At 39.6% G+C, this 24,075-nt stretch overlaps 2 protein-coding genes across 2 annotated transcripts; one reads left to right on the plus strand and one right to left on the minus strand.

Moving 5' to 3' along the window:
- The first annotated feature begins 1,548 nt into the window (after window positions 1-1,548).
- On the plus strand, window positions 1,549-16,448 carry nol4la (nucleolar protein 4-like a). Its single transcript, XM_087782028.1, has 11 exons — window positions 1,549-1,931; window positions 7,308-7,460; window positions 8,964-9,075; window positions 9,144-9,253; window positions 9,326-9,467; window positions 10,885-11,168; window positions 11,231-11,416; window positions 11,497-11,685; window positions 12,231-12,350; window positions 12,424-12,607; window positions 13,475-16,448. The coding sequence occupies exons 1-11, from the start codon at window positions 1,590-1,592 to the stop codon at window positions 13,687-13,689; spliced, it is 2,037 nt and encodes a 678-aa protein (XP_087638154.1). The 5' UTR covers window positions 1,549-1,589; the 3' UTR covers window positions 13,690-16,448.
- Window positions 16,449-20,467: 4,019 nt separating this feature from the next.
- Window positions 20,468-22,261, minus strand: LOC148059397 (pancreatic progenitor cell differentiation and proliferation factor A-like). Its single transcript, XM_087781375.1, has 4 exons — window positions 22,120-22,261; window positions 21,076-21,165; window positions 20,853-21,009; window positions 20,468-20,792 (listed from the first exon to the last, which is right to left on the minus strand). The coding sequence occupies exons 2-4, from the start codon at window positions 21,128-21,130 to the stop codon at window positions 20,603-20,605; spliced, it is 402 nt and encodes a 133-aa protein (XP_087637501.1). The 5' UTR covers window positions 21,131-21,165; window positions 22,120-22,261; the 3' UTR covers window positions 20,468-20,602.
- Window positions 22,262-24,075: the final 1,814 nt, after the last annotated feature.

Consider the following 24,075-nt stretch of genomic DNA (forward strand, 5'->3'; position numbering starts at 1 on the left):
CGGCCTTTTTTTTAACGTCTCAACATTATGACCAGTGGTACCTTATATTGTGTTGAAAGAAACTGAAATATGGGGCAGTGTTCAGAACCAGGTAATAAAAAATGTAAATTTTTAATCGTATTATAATGGTTGTATTACTTATTTATTTCATACTAGTTAATATTATTTCCCACTGAAAAGTCCCGTGTTGTTTAATCTATCAGCGTGAATAAAAACAAATTTTATATTTTCACAAAATAAATGTATATTGAGCTCAGACGAGGAGCTTAAATGGCCACTTTTATCTGTACTTCTGACCTCATGAAGAAGAATGTAAACTATACAACTGATAATACGTGAATTATTTGAGCTATTATTTTGACCCGTTTCCAGTTAGCCTGATGGTCAAGTAGTAGTTTTAGTTTTTCAAACACAATACATTCAGGAGAGAAAAAATCTTTAAGTTAGCGTTTATAACTCCTCCCCCCACTTCTGTAGCATGAGCTTTTTTTGTTGTCTTGTGCCAATGTTTTATTGTCTTTTACATATGTTTATCGTTGCTGATATATTCATCATTATTTTCTGTATTATTGTGTTTATTTTACTTGATTATTTTCCATTATTCATTGTATATCAATTATTATATAAATCAAGTTATTTAAACGCTTAGTTCAAAAGTACAGTTGGCTCATCATGGGTCCATCATGTCGCGGGTCCGGGTCCAGATCCAGGACCAGCGTCTGTCGCTGCTCCACGCTCTGGTTCTCATCCAGGTCCTGGTCCTGGGGTGGGGCTGTTTGTGCGAGCCAGGATGAAGACTCGAGGACGGGGCATCCCACTCACCGGGAGACACTGCTGCTGCTGTCGTCATGGCAACAAGCAGCAGCAGTCACTGCCGCCGGCATGGGCCTGTGATACTCAGGCCAGGAGTCACACGCACACACACACACACACACACACGGATATAAAAATATACACACAAACACTCGCACGAACACACACTTTTTTATTTTATTTATTCTAATATCGTTTTATGAATGATTTAGAAGTTTGTGTTGGTTTTATCTGCAGAGAGGTGGACCAGGTTCTGGTCCCACCCTCGACCCACAACACCCCTCCCCACATGTGACATTATAATAAGGGATGATTCGAACAGGTGTGACTGTGCATCTTCCTCATCTTCCTCATCATCATCACCCGAGCGCTGCACCGGGACCACAACCAAGTCCCCTCTCGTCGCTGGTCTGTCACAGGTGGCGGATCCTCAGCAGGACGTTATCCCCCTCCTCCTCCTCCCTTCCTCTCCACCTCCCTCTTCTCAACACCGCCACCCATCCGACTGCCCAGCTTCTTCTTTTTTTTTTGAGGAAGTGAGGGAGTGACATTTGTGTAGAAATGCGGTTCGGGACCAGATCCTGTTAACAGGTGTCCCGCTGTCTGGGTCAACAGACGGAGAGACTGCAACATCCACTAGAACCGGGGCGGACGGGACCGGAGGAGGAGAGCTAGAAGGAGAGAGAGAGGGGAGGAAAAGAAGGGAAGAGAGTGAAAAGAGAGGGGGAGGAGAAGAAGAGAGAGAGAGAGAGAGAGAGAGAGGAGAGGGGGCAGTGATGGCAGCGAAGAAGGCGTGCGGGGATGCGCCCAAGAGGAGTCGGAGTCCGGTGGTCCTGGAGGCGGAGATGTTTGCCGAATTTCAGGACTGGTGCCTCCGAACTTACGGGGATTCGGGTAAAACAAAGACGGTGACCCGGCGGAAATATAACAAGATCATGCAGACCCTGTTGCAGAGCGACGAGTCGGACGGCGTGTACGTGGACAACAGCCACATCAACGCCAAATTCAAGTTCTGGGTCAAGTCGAAGGGCTTCACGGTCGGAACCAACGTCCTGGGCGAGCACAACAAGCGGGGAGGTCCTGGAAAGCCGGTGCTGTATGTCCCGGTTAAGTCGACGGTATGTGTGCGCGCTGTTTTTATTTATATATTTATTATTTGTTGTGTGTGACAAATGTTGCGGTTCGATTCCCGCTTCACTTTTGATCGCATCCCGTCCTGATCGCTCCTCGCTGCTGCTGCCATGGCAACGTCGGTGCCCCGGGTGAGTGGAGAGGAGAGTCCCGCCAGCGCGTCACGACCAGAACCGACGTGTTTTTTTATTTGGAGCGCGGTCATGTGCGCGAGCGCGCGTGGGGGGTCGGGGATGTGGCGGCATGTCTGTGGGGTACGGTGGGTCCGATCCCGAACCCCCCACCCCCCAGCCCCCCTGGACCCGGTGGATCATAATCTGTCCTGACGACGCCGGTGTCGCCGGGTTCTGACAGCACGTGGTACCACACGTCTTTGTCCTGGTCGGGATGCTGCAGGCACTGGTTGCTCTGGCAACAGAGGTCCAGGAGGATGATGCGTGTGCGTTCGCGCGCGCACGCGCTGGGGGTGGGTGGGAGAGGGTCCTGTGGCGGAACAAAGAGTGGCTTCACTTGGTTCCACATTCGAAGGTTCTGAGAAGTGACTGGTGTCGTTTGGCAGGGACTAATGGACCCACATCATTTTTTTTAGGAGACCCACAGGGAGTGCACACACTCGCAGACACACACCTGTTTATCAGCAGGGACCCATTCACATCACAGCGTGATGACACCATCTCGGGTCAGAACCATACAAACGATTCACCGCGGGTCTTCTCCAGCACAAAGCTGCCCCACGCGTCCGTTTGTGGTTCTGATTGCGTCTGTGGTACTGGACTGTATCGGAGCAGGTCCCGACTGCAGCTGCTTGCCTCAGTTTGCCAAGTGGACTCGGCGGGAGGAGGGGGGGGTCCAGCAGACGGAGAAGGTCTCCTCTGTGGACACGGGACAGTAACACTGTGTCTTTCACGAGTGAAATCTCCCAGCATCCTCTGGTGCGCCGCCCCGTTTACTCCCATTATGTTGCTAACAGAGGGTGCAGGGCAGGAGGAGGGAAAGACTTCACTGAGCATCACACTGTTGCTCGCTGTTGCCACGACAACGGAGGTCTGTGAAAATATCTGTTCATCCGCGAGTGCACATTAACGTTATAACCCCTGAACTCGGGGAAACATCAGGACTGGAGTGTCAATCAAGCGTGTATCCGTAGCAACGGAAAACTTAAGTGAAGAAGAATCGCAGAGAAACGCTTTAGACGTTGGAGGCTTTTTATCTGAAGCCAGTTTGCTCAAAGGCACATTGTGGTTTAGGGTTCAATTCTATTATGAAAAGTTACCAACCAACTGGGACCATTGGGCCCTTTAGTGGGAGCGTTAGAACTCACGGACATCTTGGATGATTGATATCAAATCACGTAAATATTAATGGCAGGTGATGTGTCTAATCCAGCGTCCACTGGTCCAATGAGGCCTTTGTTTCCTGGCTTCACAGATTGAAAAAACAGTATTAATTCAGTTTCTTTGATGAATACTGTCTGATATTTTTTTGTTTTGACAAAAATATGACATTTTCTCTGAATTTTAAATTAGCATGTGGCTCTTGACGCTAGTTTAAGTCAAGTTTACTTGAAAAAAAACAACAGGTAATCTTGAGAAAATGAGCAAAACACAGTTTTATTACTGTTTATATCTGAAGGTTTGTCCATGAATACATCATGCCAACATAAAGCGGATTCGTGGTGCAAAAAAGGTTGCGGACCCCTGGTCTAATCGAAGGTATCCGGCCCCCCTAGTAACTTTGTGTGGCCCATAAGTGTTTTAAAATCACTTAAGTTTGTCTTATATTTGAAGCACACATCGAGCTGGATCAGCTCCAAGGCCATTAAGGACTCCAGTGTTCAATCTTTGCCTTTTGAATTCTGAAAAACGACTAATTGAGAAGAATAATCTATTACAGATAACACATTATACACTACTTCTTAAGGCTTTTCTTTTCTGTTAAAGGGTGCCCATTAAACCTACATTTAGTTTTAATAAAAAAGAATAAAATCGGGACATTTCCAGGTCAAAACATTCTTTAAAATGGCTGCTCATCCATTTTTACCACATTAAGAAACTTTTAAATATCATTAAAAAATAATGCGTTGAACAGTAATTGCCAGACGCCCATATTCCGAGCACTTTATCTCTGACTATTAGGGACTTAAAACCCTGATTTAAAAAAAAAAAACATGTATTCTTCTCTCTTCCTGGACTCTCGATTCAACTTCCTGTTTCACTGAACACAATAACAATTAGTTGCATCATCACTAGTTTTGGGTTGTTTTTTTTCAACCAACTGAAAGATACTTCATGTTTTCTGTCTTTTGACACATGGTTCTGCTCCCTGCGACCCGCCCGCTCTCTGGATTTCATAGTTCGGGTCTAAAAACCAACGATACTGATTCTCGGTAGAATCCCACAGCTTGTTAGCGACGGGGCAGGGTCCGGCGTGATGTTCACAAGCCTCGGGATTGTCCTGTAGACACACACACACACACACACTCCCTGGTATAGAGTACAAAGAGCGGATAGCTCTGTTGCCATGGAGAGACCGCTGGTTGCTCTCCCATAGGAGGAGAAATTAACACCATTTTTAACCGGCCCCGGGGCCTCCTCCCTCCACCTCCTCCCCCCTCTGCGTGGGAGATAGCCCGCTACTCTCATTCTGAAGACGGAAATAATCCTCCTGAGCAGGACCGACGATCCCAAAAAAAAAAAAAAAAAAAGAAAAGAATCCTCAACTAGGACGCAGAATCGAGGAGAGGAACACGGAGAAGGATGTGGCTTAAAAGTGTGTGTGCGCCACACTTAAGGATTGACGAGAATGAAAAGATATCTTGACAGCCGGAGAAATTCAAATCATGCTGCGGTTGAGGAAGCACCTGTTTGTCTGTTTTTTTAGCCCAAACAATCTCCAGATGAGAGCATCTGCTGGAGGAAGGAACCATTTGTTTTTTTGTGTAAGGGCTAGTGTGGAAGCACGTTCATGTGGTTAAAGTAGAATATGGCTTGATAAAAATATAAAAAATAAAATAAAAAATGGATCAAAAACTTAATATGATACAAAATACTAATCAGTTTTTAATTTGGGAAAAAAGAGAAAAATACAAACTTCAATTATTGAATCTATATTTGGAATATTACAAGTTATTTATAATAATAAATAATATATTTCTTTCTGACCTCATTAGGGGGAACTTAACTTCAGGTAAAGTCAATATCAATTTTAATGTTATGTTATGTCAAGTTTTGAGCTACCCTGACACTAAACTTATTTGCCCCCTATTTTATTGTATTGTATCTTTTGTTAATGGGTTTCTATTGGTCAGGTTGTTTTTTTTTGGTAGAAGAAGAAATTGTAGTAAGCGTTTGAAAAATGATCAATGATTAATTATACACAATCCAAGTCACAGGTTGAACAAAAATATATTTATGGTATATAAATAATATAAATAAAAAATATATATAACTATGATTGTGTAACGCAGTATATGTTGACAAGTTTAAGTCGCAAATAAAGATAGTCGCCAACATATGTACTCGCCAAGATAGCAAGTTGCTAAGATAGCTAGTTGCCAAGCTAGTTTGTCGCCGAGATTGCTAATTGCTAAATAAGACAGTCGTTAAGATAGCTGGTCGCAAAGCTAGTTAGTTGCCAAGATTGCTAATTGCTAAAGAATCTAGTCGTTAAGATAGCTAGTTGCTAAGCTAGTTAGTCGGCAAGATTGCTAATTGCTAAAAAATCTAGTTGTTAAGATAGCTGGTTGCGAAGCTAGTTAACCATTAAAATGCTAATTGCTAATTTAGCAAGATGCTAAGATAGCTAGTCATTAAGATAGCTAGTTGCTAAGCTGGTGAGACACTCAAATTGCTTATTGCTAATTTATCAAGTCACTAGGCTAGTGGTACCATTCTTGAAAAATTACCTACCCATAACATTGTGTATCCTTCTACTATTTTAATATTATAATCTAAAGTATATTATATATTCTGTTAATTTCTAATGATATAAAATGGATAACACATATGTGTGTTTGTATGTATGTATATATATATGTGATGAGGAATTTATTTTACTCCTTTTTGTCCCTAAATAAACTGGGAAAACGATTTTTCATTTTAAAGTTTTTTTATTTAGATGTTTTATGATTTATGTATAATGTATATATTAAATGAATATATCCTCTATTTCCATCTGACATTTACGATCTCAGCTGGTGCAGCTCCGTGTGCCACTCAGAGTGAACCATGTTTAATAAGATCATATTTGCGGGTAGATTACCGTGACGTCTGATCACATCTGACCACACTCTCGGTTTGCAAAATAGTCCAGAAGCTGCTGCGACAACATTGAAAAGTCAAAATTCTCAACGAGTGATGAGTGACACTGGAGTTTAGATCAGAACAGCTTGTCCCGGCGGTGTCATAATGGGATTCGAAGGCCAAAGATGGCTGACACAGGGGACTGTAGCGCTGTCACTCTGGGGGATAAAAGATATCCATCAGTACAGAACAACATCTCAGACGGACCCGCCTTCCACATCCGGGCGTTCTTAGAACCACGTCCTGAAAAGTGCACCTTCAGCGACCCCCCCTGTCTCCACTGAGGAGGTCTACGTACTTCACGCTCACCCCCGCCGTGACCTTTGGCAGCAGGCCCGGGGTCACGGGGTGATGATGTGTCGCCATTATTTCTTCATTAACGTTCATTATAGTTGCTTTGAGTCCAGCTGACAGAGCAGCGGTGGGGTGCAGGGGTGGGGGGGGGATTAGCACAGACCAGCTCTGTGAGCTGGTTTTAGTTGCCATGGTGACGATCATTACCTCGCACTTGGGAGAGCAGGAGCAAGAAAAAGAAGAGGAGGAGAAAGAAAGGAGGGAAGGATGGTGTGGGACAGAGGCGAAGTGGGGGGTGGGGGGAGGGGTTGGGTTCGGGGGGAATAAAATGTCAGATTTAGTACCGGGGTTGGTGTGTCAAGAGGAGGTGACATTACAGATGTGGGGGTTCAAGGATGCCCTGGGGAAGTTCTGGACCGGGACGGTCTTGTGGAAACAACAGGGAGTTGAGTGGGTGGATGAGGGGGGGGGGGGGGGTGGAGGCTGTTGTCTTGGTGATCGCACTGGTGTCACATGACCTTCTCGCCCCCCCAGCGCACCTGCCCGAGAGGAGGCAGCAGTTTCTATGGCGACCGGGTCAGCTGGAAAAAAGGAGGGGTGGGCTGTTATTTTTAAACATCGGGGCAGGATAGTGGGGGGTCTCGGATTCCATCACAGCCACCAGAGTCTCTTTTAATCTAATCTCTTAAACTTTTTTTTTTTTTTTTTTAAAACTGTGTGACCTTCAAACATGATTCTGGACCCAAACTATTCCCGGTGTGTTTCCAGAGCGCCGACGGAGGGTCCGGAGCAGATTCGTCTCTGAAGAGAGTCGCCGTCGTCGAGGACTTTTTCGACATCATCTATGCCATGCACGTGGAGATGGGTTCGGAACCGGGCCGAGCCCCGAAACACGCCGGCCAGAAAAAAACATACAAAGCTGTGAGTTTGATTCCTTGTCTCCACAGCAAGGGTTTTGCACAAAAAAAACAAACAAAGAAAATATTTGTTAATATGCTGGAGAATATTTAATAATTCTGAGTTAATATAGAGATTAATAGTGTATATATGATGTAATAATTAATAAAACAAGCAAATATAATCCTATATCTATTCATACTTTTTTCTCAATATCAATGTATTCTATAATCTATTTTTTTGATTATTATTTTTTTTTATTAATAACTAGCAACTAGCTAGCTTGGTGACAAGCTATATTAGCGATGAGCTATCTTAACTTCTAGCTTTTTTATTGATTAGCTATCTTAGCAAGAATCTACCTAATTAGCTATCTACATTTAAGACTAGCTATCTTAGCTTGTAGCTATTTTAGTGATTAGCTATCTTAGAAACGATCTTTCTTTGAGACTAGCTATCTTAGCAACTAGCTATATAAGCTTGTAGCTATTTTAGTTATTAGCTATCTTAGCAAGGATCTACCTAAGTAACTATCTACCTTTAAGACTAGCTATCTTAGCTTGTAGCTATTTTAGTGATTAGCTATCTTAGAAACGATCTTTCTTTGAGACTAGCTATCTTAGCAACTAGCTATATAAGCTTGTAGCTATTTTAGTTATTAGCTATCTTAGCAAGGATCGACCTAAGTAACTATCTACCTTTAAGACTAGCTATCTGAGCTTGTAGCTATTTTAGTGATTAGCTATCTTAGAAACGATCTTTCTTTGAGACTAGCTATCTTAGCAACTAGCTATATAAGCTTGTAGCTATTTTAGTTATTAGCTATCTTAGCAAGGATCTACCTAAGTAACTATCTACCTTTAAGACTAGCTATCTTAGCTTGTAGCTATTTTAGTGATTAGATATCTTAGCAAGTAGCTAGCTTAGCAACTATGTTTCTTTGAGACTAGCTATCTTAGTGACTATCTGAGCAAGCCTTCAGTTTTCTGCGGGTATATTAACATGACTTTTTTTTTTAGATCATTTTGATTATTTGTTGAAATATTAATCGATAATTATTATTTTTACAATTACAAAATATATTATTTTGTTTGCCTTTTTGTGCCAATTTGTCTCCAACCCCTTTAAAAATATACATTTAATGTTAAATTTTATACTATCTTAAGTCTCTTAAACAACATTTATGAACATATTTTGTCCTTTAAAATAAAATTTAAAAGGAAAAAAAATGATATACTGTATACACAAATCCCTTTAAATGTTTTAATCTCTTTCTTTTTAAGAGGGTCGACCTATTTCACTTCAACATAAGGCTTTATTTAATGTCCATTAACTGATAAATAATAGCAAAAAGATCAATAATAATTCCTAAAATAAATAACTTTAACAATTATATCAAGTACAAGGTACAATAATTGAGTATGCCGATGACTTGATTTGGTATTTTGAGGTTTTTGCTTTGTGATGGTTTTGTCGTGAAATCCTCATCATGGAAAAAATGAGTTTAATGGGACAAATGTGTCTCAGATTGCCGAGACGTATGCCTTCCTGCCCCGAGAGGCTGTGACCCGGTTTCTCATGAGCTGTGGAGAGTGTCAGAAGAGGATGCACATCAGCCCGAGCACACAAGAGTTCAAAGGTACACACTCTCTCACACACACACACACGGGCACACAGAGTGTAAATATGAAGTGTTTGTCTATCCAGAGAACGACAGGCCCACCTCACTGGTCGCTGACATCATCGACTACAACATGCCGCTGACCGCCACCTACCTGAAGCAGATGAAACTGCAGTGCATGACAGCCACCGAGAGGGTAAAGAGTGTGTGTGTGTCGCTGTGTGCATGTGATGGAAAAGTGTGTCACCATGGTTTCGTCTCCTCTCAGGATGACAGTTCTATAAGCAGCGAGGACGTGAACAGCAGTGAGACCGCATGGGTTCCAGCCAGGCCTCCCGCCGTGCCCATGGCCCCAGAACCCTCCCCACAAAACGGAGACAGCGAGGGTCCTGCTGGAAAAGTCGAAGAGGGTGAGTCATCAGACTGAACCGCTGTGGTGCCATTCCAAATATAACTTCTTCATTATAACATCATAATGAATATGTTTAATACGTTCGGGTTCAATTTTTTTAATGACATTGTTGCCCTGTTGTTTAACATTGTGGATTTTAAAACCATTTTGTTATCAGAATAATACCTTAAAAAATTATTTGGTTGTAATGTTTCTACCAATTGATCACTTATTATTAAATAATAAATAAACAATAGTTGAATCCCAAATATAGATAAAAATATAAATAAAATGTTGCATCTTCTCCATGTCCCACGAAATAATAATACAAAAATATTTGAATTTTGAATTTTGTTTAATTTTTTCCCCCATAGTTCTTTTATGATTTATGTTTATATATAAACAAACACACGCAGTGCTAACTGAGGGACTAGCTATCTTAGGGACAATCTTAACTAAGCTAAAGTGTGGCCCCTCATGAGGTCAGGATAAAGGAATACAAAATGATTTTCAATCAATTTTAAATAATACAGATTTGTATTATAAATGACTAGTTAAATTTTAAATGATGATTCAAAATATTAGGTTTTTCTTTGTCCCTGAAAATAAATTAAATGTATTTTGAAGGACAAATAAAAACTTAACTTTAATGTATTTTGTAATCTACTTCGATTATTTTTCGATTTTTCTAGTTATAGTATATATATATATATATATATATATATATATATATATATTCAAAATATTTAGTTAGAAGTTTGTTATATAATTGGAATCATTGGAAAGTAGATTCTAATATTGAAATTATAGAAAGATGTTATGGGTTAATTTTTCAACAATGGCACCATGAGCTTAGCAACTAGCTAGCTCAGCGATTTTAGTAACTAGCTATCTTAGTAACTAGTTATCTTAGTAACTAGCTAGCTTTTCAACTAGCTATCTTGGAGACTAGTTATCTTAGCGGCTAGCTAGCTTAGCAACTAGCTAGTTTGGTGACAAGCTATTTTAGTGACGAGCTATCTTAGCTTCTAGCTAATTTAGTGATTAGCTATTTTAGCAAGAAGCTACCTTAGTATCTATCTACCTTTGAGACTAGCTATCTTAGCCACTCGCTATCTTAGCTTCTAGCTATTTTAGTGATTAACTATCTTAGCAAGAAGCTAGCTGAGTAACTATCTACCTTTTAGACTAGCTATTTTAGTGATTAGCTATCTTAGAAAGTAGCTAGCTTAGTAACTATCTATCTTTGAGACTAGCTATCTTAGCGACTATCTAAGCTAGCATTCAGTTTTCTCCTTTGAAATACATTTTAGTTAACGACCCTTTGTTCCTAAAAGAGCAAATCAACAATATGGGGAAATGCTTGTGACCTTGGCTCCTTCAAGAGCTCGAGTGCTGTGTGTGATGTCACGTAAATAATCTGTTTGGCTCTGCAGATGAAGAGATGTCAGAGAGCGGCAGCATCAACGGACAGATGATGGTGGTTGCTAGCGCCTCAGAGGACGCTGCCCCTCCAACGAGCAGGACCTCCCCAGAGGTCACGACCCCTTCAGAGGCTGCTGTGCCTTCTGGTCAGGTGACTGAAAACGGTGTGAGCACTCCACTGGACTTCAGCAGCACCTGGTCCTCGTCTTCCTCGGACGACCAACAACCCATCAACCTAATGCATTCTGGGAGCTTTTCACCTCAAGCTGTCGACCCCGTCAGGAAGCTCGGCAAGGTCGGTTGACATCACGGGGTCACGTGACCGGGACGGGTGTAAACGAATGTGTACTTTTGTAGTCCCCGCCTTACAGCACAGGGAGCTACGACTCTGTGAAGATGGAGCTGAGCATCGGCGGCGAAGAGGTCACCTCCGACAAAACCCTGATCGTGGACGACGACGACGACGAGCACGACGAGCACGACGACAGCGACAAGATCATCGACGTCGAGGGGGCAGATCCGGAGAGACTGAAGGCCTTCAACGTGAGCGAGCCAGACCGACGTGACCTCACTTCCTGTTCACACGCGACAGGGTTTCAACACACTTTTGCTCTCCCACTCAGATGTTTGTGCGTCTCTTCGTGGACGAGAATCTGGACCGAATGGTTCCGATCTCCAAGCAGCCAAAGGAAAAGATCCAGGCCATCATGGAGTCATGTGGTCGCCAGTTCCCGGAGTTCCAGGAGCGCTCCCGCAAACGCATCCGCACCTACCTCAAGTCCTGCCGCCGCATGAAGAAGGGCGGCTTTGAGGTACTGAGCGCCACCTAGGGCCGTGTATTGACGAGAATCTGGACAATACGATACATACTGTATCACGATACAGAGGCAACGATACAATATATTGTGATACAGTAGTAACAAGGATATATTTGTAGTATTGTCGAGTATTTGAATGTTTTGAAATATGTCCAAACATCAGCTTTAAAAGCTGCTCGAGTCGACTGTATCCTCTCGTCCTCAGTCATTGCCGGTATCTCGCTCAATTTCAATGCTCCTTTGGCTGCGGAAGTCGTAATGACTGCCACCATCTAGTGGCCAGAAGTTAAAATGCATCTCTCTATGTTAATAATATAAAAAATATATATAATAAACACATTATTATGATATAAACCATTAAGAGGTATGATGAAATTGAAATGAGAATCAAAAGAAAAAAGTATCGATACAGTTTCATGAAAGAATATAATGCAACATTTAAGTTTATTGATATTCTTAGACCACTAGCGCCACCTGCTTTTTATCCGTGACAAAACCTGAGTCATCACTCATTTCTTCTTAACCCCCCCCTCCCCCAGATTCGACCGACACCCCCCCACCTCACCTCAGCCATGGCCGAAAACATCCTGGCTGCCGCCTGCGAAAGTGAAACTCGTAACGCTGCAAAGAGGATGCGACTGGACATCTCCTCGTCAATGGTAGTCGTCTCGCCCGCTCGCCCGCCCCGACCGAGATTAAAACCCCACTTTTTTTTTCTTCTTTCTTCTGCAGGATGAGTCCACTGAAAACCCAGCCTCTCGGGACCCCGCCCCTGTGACACCGACCGCCTTCGCCATCTCCAGTGCGGCGTTTGCATCTGAGCAGCTCTACACGAACGGAGGCCTCAGCTACACCCTGCGTGGTTACACTGCGGTTGCCGGGGGCAACCAGCAGAACAACAACGCACAAACCAACGGTGAGTCCCATGGAAGTTTATCGGTGCCAGTGAATGGTTCAATTTAACATTTAAAAGGTAATTTAAAAGAACATAATTTTGCTTAAACTCTTAATTATTTTAAAAATAGTTTAACAATAATTTCTATTATGAAAGGTTGAATTTGTTTTCATGGAATCATTTATTTAATAATTTCTATATGTAAAAGTTGAATTTGGGTTTTATGCAATAATTTAATTAAGTTATTTCTATATTTAAAGGTTGAATTTTGGTTTTATGGAATAATTTAATTCCATTATTTCTATATTTATAGGTTGAATTTTGGTTTAATGGAATAATTTAATTCCATTATTTCTGTATTTAAATGTTACATTTGCTTTATGTCATAATTTAATTAAATCATTTCTATATTGATAGTCTGAATTTTAAAATGATTTAATTGTAAAAATATAATCTTTACAAATAGAATTTAATATTATAGTTCCAATAATTAAAAAAATTACAATTTGCTAAAAACGTTTAGATTATAGTGCCAGCATTTTTATATATTTTGGGGATTTTCTATAAACTATCCTTATTATTTTTGAAATGCATAGCCTATTCAATTTAATGTAAACATGTTGGTATGATTTGATGAATATTGAATTTTGAATATTTATTTATCAATTATTATTATAGGAATATCAAAATCTATGTGTTAGTTAAAATTAGTTAATTAAAAAATATATATTAAAACAATTTTATCCAACAAGTTCAACCTTTCAATAACACAAAAAAATGAATAATAAATTCAAAGACATAACATTTTAAATGTGAAATTGAATACTGATATATTTGACAAGTCTCTGGTATTTTTCTGATTCATTATGACACTGGATTCTCCGCCAGGTCCGACCGATCTCAGCATGAAGTCCACCGGTCCAAACTCTGCCTCAAGCTCCAACAATCACGGCCAAGGCGGCGGCGGGGGCGGAGCTTCGGCGCAGCTGAGCCCCCCGGAAGTGACGGCGGTGAGGCAGCTCATTGCCGGCTACAGAGAGTCCGCCGCCTTCTTGCTGCGCTCGGCCGACGAGCTGGAGAATCTGATCCTGCACCAGAACTGAAGCGGTACCGCCTACTTCTTCTTGCACATGTCGTGGGCGGGCTCTGGCCCTGGTTTGGACGATGCCTTCACTGACCCTCTCACAAGCTCGGACATCTCATCGATGCATGTGGTTCACTTTGACCTCTAGTGCCCCCCCTAAAACCCCCCTGTCAGCTGTAGCCTTTCGTCTCAGGAAGTGAACCAGTCATGTGATCGAGTCACGTGATCGTGTCATGTGACCAAGTCGTGTGATTGAGTCATGTAATTGAGTGTTTAAACGCCGTTAGCAGTCACAGGATTCAAGTGATTTTTTTCTTTTTTGACTTTCTTCTTTTGCTCATTTGTAGCGTGACTTTCTGGAGGGAAACAATCACAGCTCCGACGTCATATCAGCATTTACAGAGCTACCTTAAACTCATCGCTCGGAAGCCTAAAGCACTTTTCAGAAGTCTCGTCTCTCTTTCTGACCACGTCTGGTTTATTCTTCGCCCTCGGAAGTCTAGCTCGGTCGTACGCTGGACGCTAACACGCTAACACGATTCCTCGCTCGCGGGTTTAAGACAGGAGAAAACGTGCTAAATTGCTCCGTTCTGAAAGTGAACCGATTATTTTTCTTAAGAACAGAGTCGAATACGATCTGAGACGAATGAAAAATAAGTCACGCCTCAACTGTAGAAACCATGTTGTTAGAGATAGCTCGATGCTAACTAGCTTATGCTAGCTAGCGCTGGTTTGCCATGTCAATGTTTGTTATCTTTTTAAACTAAAGTACATTTTTTAACTAATTCAGTGATAGATTAGTGACTTTCTCATTACGAAATATATCAGAAATTACTTTAGAAGAGTTGTTTATGTTACATAGAAGATAGTTTTGTGATTTCCAATACATTTTTTGAATCATCTTTCGAAATTAACTTTATTCACAATAAATTAAAATAAAACAGGATTTTAAAACAATGTTTTGGATACAGATACAATTATTTAAAAGAAAAACTATCTTTTAAATGCATAAGTACATGTTAAAAATGCCTCTAAGATCTTAACTTGAACCTTCCGAGGTAAATTAATACGCAGAAAACTTTTTCCTAAAACATATTTCAAACCATATACAGCATTTTAAAAACTTATCCAATTTGTACAAAAATTTAGCAGGCCTGATAAACACTACTTTTTGTTGTCATTAATGTTTAATGTGTTGTTAAGGTTGTTTCAAAGACACCTATACTTATTTTAAAAAATACAAAATCCCTGCATGAATTTGCATCAAAGTAGCACTAGCTAGAATCTGCTAGTAAACAAACACAAAGCTAGCACAAATGGTATGTTTTTATTCTCCATATTTCTAGATTATACGTCAAATGAAACTTTAAATTATTTTTAAACTTTCTCTGCTTGTATTGGACTCTGTTCATGAGAAAAAAATCGATTGAATCCGTTCACCGTGGTCTCAGAACAAAGCAAGTAAAAAAGCAAAGTTACTCTTGGTTAAAGCGCTAACAGCTAGCTTGAGCTAGCTTATCAGAAATGAGGAAGTGATTTGAGCTAAATTCTCCGGTTGTAGGTCAAATAAAAACGGCGTCAACACGGCAGCCATTGTTTTGAGTCGCAGTGGTTTTTGATTCAAGTTCAAACATTTGGGACATTTTGTGTTTGAGTTTACTGAGCAGAGAAGCACAAAGTTCGGGGGAACATCGCGAGTGGAACTTATGGTTTCGGTGCAATATCAGAATATTTGAGCCGCAGTGTAGCGTACTGATAAGTCAAATATTTAAGATTTATTCAAATGTTATGAATCCGCTGCCTGTCAATCATCAGCGACCTTAATTGTTGCTTCTTCTTATTTTTTGTTTTGCTTGGGTGCGGCGACGTTAAGCTAGCTGCAGTCCACAACTCGACCACTAGGGGCCTCTGAATTCTCCGGACTGTTCCTTTAAAAAAAAAAGAGAGAGGGAGTAGAAATCGTAATGCATTGTTTCATTCGATTCAAAACGTACAGGGGAGGAAGTGGGAACGGTGCGGACACGCCTCTTCCTGTTTCTTTGTTGCCGTGGCAACCCTCAGTATTTTTTTGGCTGCAGTGATTTCATGTTTGTACAGAGTGTTTCTGTTTCTGTGATGCACAATGTTTGGATATCAAAGTGGTTTCTGATGTTTGATCTGTGACTTCTATCGTTCGCTTCAATGTCGCGTCCCGCCACCGGCCGGGTTCACCGCCGCCATTTTCCCCCGCCGCCGCCGCCGCCGGGTCACGGCTGGCTCGCGACCCGGTGCCCGGGGGTTTTTCCCGGGCCGACCGTCCGTCAGGGACCGGCCACGGCGGTGGATTCCGGTCGCCGGCGGGACGCGTAAGCTCGTACTGTATTTCCTGTGTGAAGTATTTCCTCTCAGTGAAAGTGTGTGATGTTTACATGTACAGTTTTTAAGACGTTTGATTTCTGCGCCTGTAGAATATTTTTATCGTTCTTCACCGCAACCTCACTGGTCACATGGTCAAAAAAGCGCCTGTCCTGGACGCCCCCCGAGGCCTGGACACTCCGACTGACCTATGATCTCATGAAGCCATCCCCTCCCCCGCCGGGCTCTTGGGCGGACCACTAACCTCAGGAACACGTGACTGAACGTTACTGATCATTGTTATTGAAAGGTCTGTGATTGATTATCGGAGTGTTTATACGTTTGAATATTTATTATATTATTATTGTGGGAAAAAAAAGTTTCTGATGTTTGTGAAGCATTTTTAAGTGTTAATAAAAGCTCAACATTCAGATGTCAATCAAACCTCTCACCTGTGATCTATTTTAATTGTGTAGTACCACAGGTTTTACAGCAGAGGGCGGCAGCGAGACGTACAGGTGAGACCACAGGGCAACTTCTTTCACATGGAGGGGGTTTTGTACTTTATTATTTCATTTAAAAAATGGATTCAATCGAGAAAAAACTATTTATAAATTGCTTACTTAAAAAGGAGTTTTAAATAAATATTTGTTCACATTGAAGTAGTTTTCTCTGGTTGAAAAAATGTATATTTTTTATTCAAGCAAATTTGTTTTTGATATAGACATTTTTTTTTCGATGGAAATGTAATTAATTTGTATTTTTATTGAAGAAACTTATTATATACATATAATAAATGTACTTTAATTTAAGTTTTTTTAATTGATAAAATGGATTAAAAAGTGCACAAAAATACAAAAGTGTTGAATTTGAATTACTCGTAAACAACATTTTTTTTAGGTAGTTTTATTTTTTATTATCCAATTAAAAAAGTAGCTTCAATCGAAAAAAGAGCAAAATGAAGTTGCATCATTATAAAATGTTTCTTAAATATTAATTCCCAAAAACTTGTTTTAATAAGAAAAAGTTTAGAAGTTTTCATTTATTTATTCTATTTTTATCTTGAAATATAAAAAAAGAGTATTTTATTGAACATTATTTTGATAAAAACATTAAATAAATATATCTCTACACTATAATTATTAAATGTATTTTAATTTAAAGAAAATGGACGAACACAAAAGTGTTAAATTGAAATCACCCTTTAACTTAACACACTTAATCTAGTAACAACGTCTTCAATCACTTCCTCTCTTTCCTCCTCAAGCCTCCAACATTCTCTCCGACCTTCACCTCAAAAGCATCCCAGCGACACCTCACTCAGGACTATCTGGAATTCCTTTGCCGAATATTTTCCAGGAACTTCCCAGTCATCAGAAACTGGATCCAGTCTGGAAAAGTACCAGATGGTTCTGGGACAGATGCTGGGTGAACGGGGACGCACCGGGATCACGTGTAGACGGGCACGAGTGGCCGGGACGCCTGAGTGACCCTGACCTGCAAACATGAACCAGTATTCAAAGAATCCCTTATCTTCTTGATACAAGTGTTTACGGGGTGAGTGTGTGCAGGTTTGAGGGGTGCAGGAAAGGGTCTGGTTGCAGGGACGCCGTCCTAGTAGACCTCAGGCTGTTACCTTTGTCCTACATTCTTTGTGTATATTTAAACACTGCACGCATGCTGGTGCCGGTGTGCTATTTTCTCCTCTCTGGACTGTGAACTTTGCTCACAGAAACTATCCCCGACTACCCCCAAAACCAACCTGACCTGTTTTTTGACTTCGAGAACTCTCGAGAAACTCTTTATTTGGCCCTGATACTCAAATACTCTTCAATTTATGTCATTTGAATATGATTTTTTGAAGCTTTGATTGATTGAAAACCTCCTATATGAGGGGTGTGCAAGTCATTTGACCCGACGGGCACCAGAACTAAACCCTTGTGGAAAGTAGGCCAAAGACTGGCGGGTCTTTCAGATGTTTTTCTGCAAGTCTTTGACCCACATTTGATATAAATTTGCTTTGTTTTCTAGATTTTTCACTGCGAATTTAGGTCTAGTTTTAGTTAATTTAATTTAGTTTTATATGGTCTAATTTTAGTTCATTTCATTTAGGCTCATTAGGTCTAGTTTTAGTTAATTTAATTTAGGCTTATTTGGTCTAGTTTTAGTTATTTTAATTTAGGCTTAAATGGTCTAATTTTAGTTCATTTAATTTAGGCTCATTAGGTCTACTTTTATTTAATTTAATTTAGGCTTATATGGTCTAATTTTAGTTATTTTAATTTAGGCTTATTAGGTCTCATTTTAGTTCACTTAATTTATACTTATATGGTATAATTTTAGTTCATTTCATTTAGGCTCATTAGGTATACTTTTATTTAATTTAATTTAGGCTTATATGGTCAAATTTTTGTTCATTTAATTAAGGATTATTTGATCTGATTTTAGTTCATTTAGTTTAGGCTTATATGGTCTAGTTTTAGTTTATTTAATTTGGCTTATTTTGTCTAATTTTAGTAAATTTAATTAAGGTGTATTTGGTCTAGTTTTATCTAATTTAATTTAGGCTTATTTGGTCTCATTTTAGTCCAGGCCTTAAGTGTGATACATTTTGACCCATATAATGTAACCTGAGTTCATTCTGATTTTGATACATTTAAAATACTTTCACATTCGGCAGTTATTTAACTCTAATGTGGAAAAGAGATGGATTTTTCAACTGTATTTTGTCCTAAAACTCTGATTCTCTGGGTTTTATGTCATGTTAATATTATCAGATTAATCGACCATGTGTCTCCGAATGACATCCAACACTCGTTTATAAATATCTTTGTCATTAAATACGACGGAAAATTATCTCACGGGCTGCAAACGTCCCGTGGTTTGGAAAACCTTGACCCATATAATGCAACCTGAGTTTATTCTGATTTTATGCCAGTAGAATCGTTTTAAAAAAAAAACATGATATGATCCTTTCTTAATGATAAAAGTGAATAACATTTTAATTGGCATTTTGTCTCATTTTAGTTCATTTAATTTAGGCTTATATGGTCTAGTTTTAGTTCATTTAATTTAGGCTTATATGGTCTATTTTTAGTTAATTTAATTTAGGCTTATTTGGTATAATTTTAGTTCACCTAATTTAGGCTATTTGGTCTAGTTTTAGTTCATTTAATTTAGGATTATTTGGTCTCATTTTAGTTAATTTAATTTAGGCTTATATGGTCTGGTTTTAGTTCATTTAATTTAGACTTATATGGTCTATTTTTAGTTTATTTAATTTAGGCTCATTTGGTCTCATTTTAGTTCAGGCCTTAAGTTTGTTACATTTTGACCCATATAATGCAACCTGAGTTCGTTCTGATTTTGATACATTTAAGATACTATTTTTTAGTCACTATTTCTTAGATATATTTTAACCTTTTAACTTTATAATGATAAAAGTGAATAACATTTTGATTAGGGTTAATATCCACGAGCTAAACAAGCAGATATTCAATGATTTTTATTCTCCTTTTAAGAGTGGATGGAGAGCTTGGCTCCCGTGTGAGTTTGAGCGACGTCAGATCTAGATGCTCAGATGTGCGTAAATCTTTGACAGATCCACTGGATCCTGTTCCACCCAGCTGGACTCCCGTGGACTCTGACTCCTCGGAAAACATTTTTTATCTTCGCCCGACTCTGTGTGTTCTGCAGTTGCGACATCGGAGGAAAAACGAACAAACATTTTCGGGGAAGTCTTCTTTACAGGTGGTTGCATAAGCGTCCTCCTCACCTGTAATCGGATTAGTGATGAGTCGTCGCTTTAATTCTTCCCAGGGGTCACATGACTCATCCCTCGCTCGGAGAGAGAACACTGTGGCCGGACAGATGGAGAAGGTTCACATGTGCTCTGAGCAGGTGATGCCATAGACATGTGTACATGGACGACGCTGCTATAAAAGTGATTATAAATCGCCTTTTTCACTGGGTTTTGTTTTTCAAAACCTAAGACCAGATGGATAGACGTCATTATATGTATTTATATTACTATAAAAAAACATTTTGAATACGATGAATTTGATAGATCGAACAAATACTGACCAAACCGTTCGAAAATTGGTCCAAAATTCAGCGAATAATTGTATTTTAAGATTTAGAAGTAAGTAAGTAAGTATTTTTTATTTGTATAGTGCTTTTCCGGACCAGGGTTCACAAAGCGCTTAAACAATCAAAACAATATTCAATAAAGTATATACTTTAAAGGTCAAGATAAAACTGAGAACAGTACCCGCTTCCTTGTATTTGTTAATGCACTCTTTCATTCTGATGACACTGTACCAAGATGGCGGCGCTTTATACGCGTTATGATTAAAGTGATGACATCATCACTAGTGGACCTGCTAGCTCAGATGACAGAGCTGCGTCATAAAAAAACCCACCTTAAGTTAAATTGTTTATAAGAAGGATCCACTCAAGTGTCATTATTTTTTAAACATTTATTAACATCTTCAAGTGAAAAAATACTTCTTTTTTTTTTTTTACAACATTTTTTACATTTTTGGTCGACGGGCTACAAAGAATTCTGGAAAAACGCTGAATAATGGACGGGTTTGTCTCTAGACTCTAGAGGGGGGGTTGGCCATGGGCGAGGTGGTCGGCGGGGAGGTCGACGGCTCGAACTTCCCGGCGTCGCTGCTCTCGCTGAGTCGTCGGTTCATCACCATCTCCCTGGCGATGCAGGTCACCTGACCGGTGGTCACCTGACCGTTGGTCACCTGACTGTTGGTCATCGTGTACGTCTGGGTCCTGGAAGGTAAATAAAAGTTAGCAAAGTTGACCCACTTACAAGTAAGTAAGTACACGTACTTGTCCGGCCCACCGGCCTGGTTCTGTTTGGCGAAGAAGAAGGAGGTCCACCAGTGACCCGAGTCCTGCCTGGGCAGACCCGGGTGATGAGGGATCACCTCGCCGCTGTACTCGGTGCTGCCGCACGAGCTGTTGCTGGACGCCGACCCGAGTCGTCCTGGAACATCACGAGCACGAACACGGGTCAGCTTTAGACACGACTTTCACAAAAACAAAAACTCACGTCTGTAGAAGTCGTTGGTGGCGATGAGAGAACCGGTGGATGGGATGGAAGCCATTTTTGTTTGGCCTTTGAAAAGTTGGAGGTTTTTATCTGTTAAAGAGAGTTACATTCACTTTAGAATTTGTTGGCGTTCATTTTGTTTCAGGCGCGTTTCTGAGTCACTTAATCCTGCTGGAAACAAAGACTAAGATGGAGGAGACTTAGCTATACTTGTCTTCCAGGTCAATTGAATATATATATATCTCATGGAAATATATATATATATATATATATATATATATATATTCCATGAGATCCACTTTGAAATTATTCACCATTGCTTAAAGAATAAAACAATAATCATAATAATTATAATAAAATGCATAATAATTACAAATAAATAAGTGTTTTTTCTCTTATTTTAGTCACTATATGGTTCATGTTTTGTTAGTCTGGCTCCTCTTCGTACCTGGAGCCCAAAAAAACAACAGCAGATGGTTTTAAAATCTTAACTCGGCGGCAGCCGAGGAGCAGAAGGAAAGATTACCTCGATAACCTTGTCCGCAAGTTCCCCAAAACAAAATCTTGTTTACGGCGTCTGACGATTCTTGACCCGACGGAGTTCATTTAATTTAACATTTCTTTAACATTTAACTTTGTTATTATCATTGTTCTGACTCTGAGAAGCGTTTAAACTTATCTTACTTCTGTAATATTTGTTTTTTTTATTGAGATGATAAGCTTTGCTTTTATTTTTTAGCTCTTATTTAACTGTTGTATAAGTAAGTAAGTAAGTAATTTGTATTTATATAGCGCTTTTCCAGACCAGGGTCACAAAGCGCTTAACCAATCAAAACAATATTCGGTATATAAGTATATGTAAGTATATATAACTTAACATTACGAACAGCAATTTTAAAGTGTTAAAAAAGTTGCAATATTTGATGTCTTCAGTCCATTATTAAAATTTAAATAAAAAACAATAAAACAATATCACGAATACTATCATTTAAATAAAGTTATTTTATTGAAATAATGAATTTTTAAATAAAATAAAATAATCACCTAAAAGTGAGGTCTCCGGTTGAAGGTTCTGACGTCCGTGGATGGTATTATCAGTGGTTCCGAAAGCCCATTAGTTGTCTCTCCTGCTCGTAGTGCTGCTGCTGCTGGTACCGTCTCTGTCCCGGTCTCGACCCATCCCGGCCCTTTTAAAAGAGCCCGTGATCCGGGACAAGGGGGCGTGGCCTGCCCCCGCAAGAGTGACAGTGGGCGTGGCCGCGCACGCGGCACCTGTCTGGGCTCGCGAGCGGGGAAACGTGTGTTTCAGGAAGTGGAGAAGCTAAATTTAACCGTGACGTCACCACGAACAAACAGGGACACGCAGGGGCGGCAGGCGGCGCTAGAGGTCAATGCCCTGTCGCTGCCAGGATTGTTTCATGATTCATCAATTAAAAAAAAGGTAAAAAAATTATAATTTATTCTGTTTAAAACAATAATAGAGTTTGTTGTTTGTCGTCACAACTTGTTGACGGCCATTTTAAAGGTACAAACAACATCCACAATACTTTTTTTATGACAGAAAAATATGAAACTAAGTATAGATTTTAAGTTTTAATAAATTAGTCCAACGTTTTAAATCGTTTTGCTCATAGTTTGTATTATTCTAAGCTAGTTTTACATGTGTACCGGAAGTAGTAGTACTAGCTAGCTAGGCTACAAATTAGCACTGACCGAAACGAATATTTCGATTTTCCACATTGAATAAAAAAATTGTTAACGCTTAAAGAGCTGGAAAATCATTGCAAACGTCTAGTGATAGAAGTAAAAGCTATGTTTTTGATAAAAATAAACCAGCAAATGATAGCAAAAAGTAATTTTGAGTTCTCTAGTTCAGAGTTATAACATGTACTTGTATCAACTTGATCTGCATTTATATCTCAAAACTTGATAATGTGATGCTAAATTGTCATATTCTTGTAGGGTTGCAGTGATCTTTATAATTTATTCTGTTTAAAATAATAATAGAGTTTGTTGTTTGTCGTCACAACATGTATAATCTTGACGGCCATTTTAAAGGTACAAACAACATCCGCAATACTTTTTTTTTTTATGACAGAACAATATGGAACTAAGTATAGATTTTAAGTTTTAATAAATTAATCTAACGTTTTAAATCGTTTTGCTCATAGTTTGTATTATTCTAAGCTAGTTTTACATGCGTACCGGAAGTAGTAGTACTAGCTAGCTAGGCTAAAAATTAGCACTAACGAAACGAATATTTCGATTTTCCACGTTTAATAAAACCATTTTTAACCCTGTTAAATCATTGCAAACGTCTAGTGATAGAAGTAAAAGCTATGTTTTTGATTAAAAATAAGAAAAAAACACCAGCAAATTATAGCAAAAAGTAATTTTGAGTTCTCTAGTTCAGAGGTATAACATGTACTTGTTTCAACTTAATCTGCATTTATATCTCAATACTTGATCATGTGATACTAAAGTGTCATATTCTTGTAGGGTTGCAGTGATCTCTGCCCTCAGGAGAGGTCAGCGTGGAGAGCCTTGCCCATGGGGGTCAACAGCAGAAAAAGGCCTGACGGACAACGTTGTCCGGCGGATGATGGAGAGATGATGGATGACTTTGGCTTCAGAGGTGAGAAGTTCCCTTTGGGAGGGAATTTATAGAGAGAAGAACATCTTCATCAACACTGCAGGAGATGAAAAATCCATCCATAAAAGTGAAGGTTTCTCTTACAAAGATAACGGCATGTGTAACAATATTGTTTGTATTTACCAATAGTCTATAGAAATCAGGTTTTGTCCTTAAAATGCATGTGTGATGTAGAAAAAAAACGTTTATTTCACAAACAACAACATTAACATCTACATATAGTACAGAATACATATCAAATATAATCTTTAAGAAAACATCAATTAAACACTGTACATCCTTTAAACGTTTTGACGATACACTTTTTTTTTTGAAACACTACAGCGTCATCTAGTGGTTCACAAACA

Source organism: Callionymus lyra, chromosome 19 (genome assembly GCF_982586985.1).
Source record: "Callionymus lyra chromosome 19, fCalLyr1.hap1.1, whole genome shotgun sequence".
NCBI classification, from domain to species: Eukaryota; Metazoa; Chordata; class Actinopteri; order Syngnathiformes; family Callionymidae; genus Callionymus; species Callionymus lyra.